Source organism: Hypanus sabinus, chromosome 19 (assembly GCF_030144855.1).
Source record: "Hypanus sabinus isolate sHypSab1 chromosome 19, sHypSab1.hap1, whole genome shotgun sequence".
Taxonomy (NCBI): Eukaryota; Metazoa; Chordata; class Chondrichthyes; order Myliobatiformes; family Dasyatidae; genus Hypanus; species Hypanus sabinus.
The window spans coordinates 62,893,775-62,899,774 of NC_082724.1; the positions used below are offsets into that span (position 1 = coordinate 62,893,775).

A 6,000-nucleotide genomic window follows, 5' to 3' on the forward strand; every position below is an offset into this window, starting at 1 on the left:
TAAACTGGATCAGCAAGTTTGCAGATGACACCAAGATTGAAGCGTAGTAGACAGTGTGGAACACTGTTAACACTTACAGAGGGATCTAGACCAGCTGAAAAAATGGGCTGTAAAATAGTGGATGGAATTTAATGCAGACAAATGTAAGGTGGGAGAACAAAACAGGGTAGGACTTACACAGTGAGTCACATTGCTCTGAGGAGTGTAATAGAACAGAGGGACCTGGAATACAGATCCATAATTCCTTGAAAGTGGCATCACAAATAGGGTCATAAAGAAAGCTTTTAGTACATTGGCCCTCATAAGTCAAAGTACTGAGTATAGGAATTGGGATGTTATGTTGAAATTGGTGAGGACTAATTGGGTGCAATGTGTGCAGTTCTGGTCACCTACCTACAGGAAAGGTATCAATAGAGTGCAGAGAAAACTTACAGAGATATTGCCAGCACTTGAGGACCTAAGTTACAGGGAAAGGTTGAATAGGTTAGGACTTTATTCTCCAGAGCATATGAGAATGAGGGGAAATTTGATGGATGTATATAAAATAATCAAGATATTGATAGGGTAAGTGTAAGCAGGCTTTTAGCACCGAGGTTGGGTGAGACTAGAACCAGAGGTTATGAGTTAAAGGTGGAAAGGGAACTTCTTCACTCAGAGGATGTTGAATGAACTGCCAGCAGAAGTGGTGGATGTGGGTTTGATTTCAACATCTAAGGGAAATTTGAATAGGTACATGGATGGGAGGGGTATGGAGGGCTATGGTCCAGGTGCAGTAGATTAATAGTTCAGTGTGGACTGGATGGGCTGAAGGGCCTGTTCCTGTGCTGTGGTGTTCTATGACTCTGTGCCTCTGTTCAGCAGTGAGAGGGGTTTTGTTGAATGTGAGGACTGTGTGAAACAGGCTACTTGTTGACATTAAAAATGGGAATTTGCTGTAACTTTTGGAACACGTTAGAATAGCCAGGCCTCTGTAGCTGGATGGGATATATCTCAGGTTACTACAGGAATTGAGGGAAGAGATTGCTATTTCTTTGTTATTGGTCTTTGCATGTGTGCGCTGGCCACAGAAGTAGTACCGGGTGATTGGAGGATCATAATACTACGGCGTAGAAGCAGGCTCTTCTTCCTCCTGTGCAATCTGCATTGCTGTTTTGCTTCACTTCTACGGACTCTATACCTGTCTCCCAAGTAAACACAGATGCAAAAAAATCCATTTAAAATCTGCCCCATCTCTTTCAGTTCCATGCGTAGATGACTACTTCTGATCTTCAAGAGGATCAATTTTGTCCCTTGCTATCTTTTTGCTCTTAATATATCTACAGAAGCCCTTGGGATTCTCCTTTACCTTGTCTGCTTCAGCAACGTCATGTATTATTTTAGCCCTCCTGTTTCCTTCTTAAGTGTTCTCTTGTATTTCTTACACTCAAGCACCTCATTTGTTCTTTCCTGCCTATACCTGCTATGCACCTCCTTCTTCTTCTTAATCAGCAAATCAATATCTCTCCAAAACCGAAAAGCTCCCTAAGCACGTTATCTTTACCGTTTATTCTGACAGGAACATGCAGGCTCTGCACTCTCAAAGGTTCACCTTTAATGGCTTTCTCCCACTTACCTAACGCTTACCTTTGCCTGAAAACAACCTGTCTCAATCTAAACTTGCTGGATCCTTTCTGATACAGTCAAAATTGTATCAGAAAGTTAGTACAACACTTTCCAGTACAGGCAACCTGGGTTCAGTTCCCGCCACTGCCTGTAAGGACCACGTGGGTTTCCTCTGGGTGCTCCGGTTTCCTCCCACACTCCAAAGATGAACCGCTTGGTAGGTAAATTTGTCATTGTAAATCTTCCCATGATCACGCTAGGATTAAATTGGGGAAATGCTGGGCTGTGTGGCTCAAAGGGCCAGAACGGCCTATTCTGTGCCGTATCTCAATGAATATATAATTTATTTTAAAAATGGGTCTTTCTCCAATTTAGTAGAGGCTGAAGCAAAGTATTTATTAAGGAACTTTCCTCCCTCCTCCAACTGCAGGCACGTGTTTCCTCTTTTATCTCTGATGTCCTACCCTCACTCTAGTCATCTTCCTGTTCTTCATGTATATGTAGAATGCTTTGGGGTTTCCCATAATCCTACTCACCAAGGCCTACTCATTCCCCTTCTAGCTCTCCTAAGTCCCTTAAGCTCCTTCCTGGTTATTATGACTCTCAAGAGCCCTGTCTGATCTTTGCTTCCTAAACCTACTGTAAGTATGTTTTCTTCTGCTTGTCAGCCATGGTTCCTTCACCCTACCGTCCTTACCCTGTCACAATGGGACAACCCAATCCAGAACCACATGGTTCCTTCACCCTACCGTCCTTACCCTGTCACAATGGGACAACCCAATCCAGAACCACATGGTTCCTTCACCCTACCGTCCTTACCCTGTCACAATGGGACAACCCAATCCAGAACCACATGGTTCCTTCACCCTACCGTCCTTACCCTGTCACAATGGGACAAACCAATCCAGAACCACATGGTTCCTTCACCCTACCATCCTTACCCTGTCACAATGGGACAACCCAATCCAGAACCACATGGTTCCTTCACCCTACCGTCCTTACCCTGTCACAATGGGACAACCCAATCCAGAACCACATGGTTCCTTCACCCTACCGTCCTTACCCTGTCACAATGGGACAAACCAATCCAGAACCACATGGTTCCTTCACCCTACCGTCCTTACCCTGTCACAATGGGACAACCCAATCCAGAACCATATGGTTCCTTCACCCTACCGTCCTTACCCTGTCACAATGGGACAACACAATCCAGAACCACATGGTTCCTTCACCCTACCGTCCTTACCCTGTCACAATGGGACAAACCAATCCAGAACCACATGCAAGCGCTTCCAAAACAACCTCCACATTTCTGTTGTACATTTTCCTGAGCACGTGTTTACAATTTGCACTCCCTAGTTTCTGCCTAATGACATCAAAATTCGTCCTCTCCCAATTAAATACAAATCCATATTGTCTGCTCCTATCCCTGTCCAAGGCTATGCTAAAGGTTTAGGGGGTTGTGGTCACTGTCTCCAAAATTTTGAACCACCAAGAGATCTGTTACCTGATCTGGTTCATTACCTAGTATTCTTGCCCCATTCCTTGTTTTCCCCAGGTGTCCATGTATTCCCCCTGTAGCTACCCCCTCTCCTCTCTTTAAGTTATTCAACCTACATTTAAGGCACTTCCTTGGGGTAGATGAGACTCCTGTTACCTCTACTCCAGCAGCTCATCTGCCAATTCCAAGAGTGGACAGGTTAAATGAGGAGCATGCAAGGATGTCCTCATGAAAGTAGGTGATGGAACCAGAGACACAGTGTCAGAGCACATGCCCGCTGTGCTCACATTTCTGGTCTTGACTACATTGCATTATAACCAACAAAACATCTAACACAGAGCTAAGCCTATCAATGTTTCTCCTTCCAGTTTCTGCTGTCCACTACGTACCGACTGTGTGCAATGGGCGAGAGATTGTAGACTCCACAACGTCATCGCTATGAGGATCAAAATCAGCCCTTAACCTCCACTGCTGCACGTTCCCTGACTCTTCCTCCCTCACATTCCTGTTCCACCCTCCAGTCACACACAACTCCTCCAGAACAGGGTACAAACTATGTGTGTGACAAAACTGGATATTATGTTCAATGTATAAAAAGTTTTTAATAAGTAGATAACTTGTGAGTTAGTCCGTGTTGCTGTAATTAATGTAAATAAAGTGTTTTTTTTAAAGAATAGTCATTGGTAACTGCTTATAGTTTTATGGCTGATCAGTGGAGTCATTAAGACAAGGAGACACCAAGGAGAGACCAGTGAATAAGAAGAGACATGAGAGACTGCAGATGCTGAAATCTGGAATACAACAGGTCAGGCAGCATCTGTGGAGACAGATGAGGAGGAATTTCTTTATCCAGAGGGTGCTGAATTTGTGGAATTTATTACCACAGACAGCTGAGTCATTGGGTATATTTAAAGCAGAACGATAGGTTTTTGGTTAGTAAGGGTGTCAAAGGTTACAGGGAGAAGGCAGCGAATGGGGTTGAGAGGGATAATAAATCAGCCATGATGGAATGGTGCAGCAGACTCAATGGGCCAAATGGCCTAATTCTGCTTCTGTACTTTATGGTTTTAGAGTCTTAAATGGACAGTGAACTTTTCAGTTTGAAACCCTTTATCTGGAGTAAAAGAGGGAATATATTCAGTAAAAAGAGGTGAGGGGAGTGGTGTGAAGCAAAAGCTGGCGAGCATTCAGTGGATTTAGGTAAGGAGAGTGGAGGCAGATGGAGGAGGGAAGGGTGGGAATTGTGACAGAGGCTGGGAGGTGATAAGTGGAGGCAGCAAAGAGTTGAAGATGGTGAAATCTGATGGGAAAGTGAGGAGGACAGACAGGAGCAATGGGGACATGGGTGGAGCCGGAGAAAGAAGCAGTGAAATGGGAGCTGGGTACGGGCATATGCTGCGGTGGTGCAGAAAGAACTGAATAGATCAGGAGCAGAGATAAAAGCAACAGAGAGGGGGACCAGATTACCTGAAATTCACAGCTCTGTCCTTCTGATCTATGCAGATTCTTCTACACCCACCCCGCACCCAGATCCCCTCACGCTGTTTTTCTCCCCGTCTCTATTTGTTCATTACTCACACAGTCTTCCTGACAGGCCCCCTGCCCCACCTTCCCTCCTGATTCCATCATCCTTTGTTGTCTCCAGCTAGCACCTCTCGTCCTCCGTCACCCTCTCCAATCTCCCCTCCTCGTCTGGATCTACCTATCATCTGCCAACCCTTGCTCTGCCTCTTCCACTCACTCCTTTATACTGACTACCTGCCCTCTGCCTTGACCTGAACTGTCATGTGTCCATTTCCCACGACAGATGCTGCCTAAGCAGAAGTTCCTCCAGCAATTTGATTTTTGTTCCAGTAAATGAAACTCCAGAAACTCAAGTGTTTTCAGTGACTAGGTGATGTCCACCGTCACTGTGTGAGTGTTGCCTTAATGATACACTTAGTGGCCACTTTATTAGGTACACCAGTACACCTGCACATTAATGAAAATATTTAAATTAGCCAGTCATGTGGTAGCAACTCAAAGCTTAAAAGCATACAGATGTGGTCAAAAGGGTCAGTTGCTTGTCAGACCAAACATCAGAATAGGGAGGAAATGTGGCTTTGACCATGAAATGATCACTGGTGCCAGATGGGGTGATTTGAGTATCTTCAAAACTGCTGATCTCCTGGGAATTTCACACTTAACAGTCCCTAGAGTTTACAGAGAAACATGTGAATAATGAAAAAAAAAATCTAGTGAGTGGCTTTTCTGTGAGCAAAAATGCCTTGTTAATGAGCGAGGTCAGAGGAGAATGGCCGAACTAGTTCAAGCTGAAAGGAAGGTGACTAACCCCAAGAACCACATGTTACAACAGTGATGTGCAGAAGAGTATCTTTGAACACACAATGCTTTGAACTTTGAAGTGACCACAATGGGCTCCACTCCTGTATGCAATAAAATGGCCACTGGGTGTAGATCCCCACCCTTTACTGTGATTGGCTACAGCAAGTTCTCAAGTTTTCCACCTTTCCTTGAGGCTTCGTAGTTATCTTCTGGCAGCAGCAAGTGAGGAGCTGGGAAGTATTCCATGACAATCCCATTCCATTCCACCAGGAGGGATTGGAGGGTCTTAAACATGTGGTAAGACAATGTGGATGAAAGGAAAGCTGGTTCGTACTGTTGGGTGAGGATGTATGTTACTCAGTGAGTTACTAAGGTCCAGAAGAACAATAGTGAGGTCCAACTGTGATCTTCAAATGGGGAATTGGTAAGTAATTGACAAGAAAACAACCTTAGAGGAAGTGGTGTTGACTGCATTGCTGCCACAGACACATTAGTCCCAATGCCTCCCTCCACCCTCAAGATATTGTGAAATGCTGTGATTTCATGAGTGCTTGCTTTGGCCAATGTTGTTA

The 6,000-nt window shown here is 44.7% G+C and overlaps 1 protein-coding gene across 1 annotated transcript in view; it reads left to right on the forward strand.

Moving 5' to 3' along the window:
- Positions 1-3,572, forward strand: part of grm2a (glutamate receptor, metabotropic 2a) — a 440,436-nt gene extending 436,864 nt beyond the window's left edge. The window contains exon 5 of the mRNA XM_059944893.1: positions 3,472-3,572. Coding sequence (XP_059800876.1) covers positions 3,472-3,545 — 74 coding nt within the window. The 3' untranslated portion in view covers positions 3,546-3,572. The remainder of the gene's footprint in view (positions 1-3,471) is intronic.
- The last annotated feature ends 2,428 nt before the right edge of the window (positions 3,573-6,000 follow it).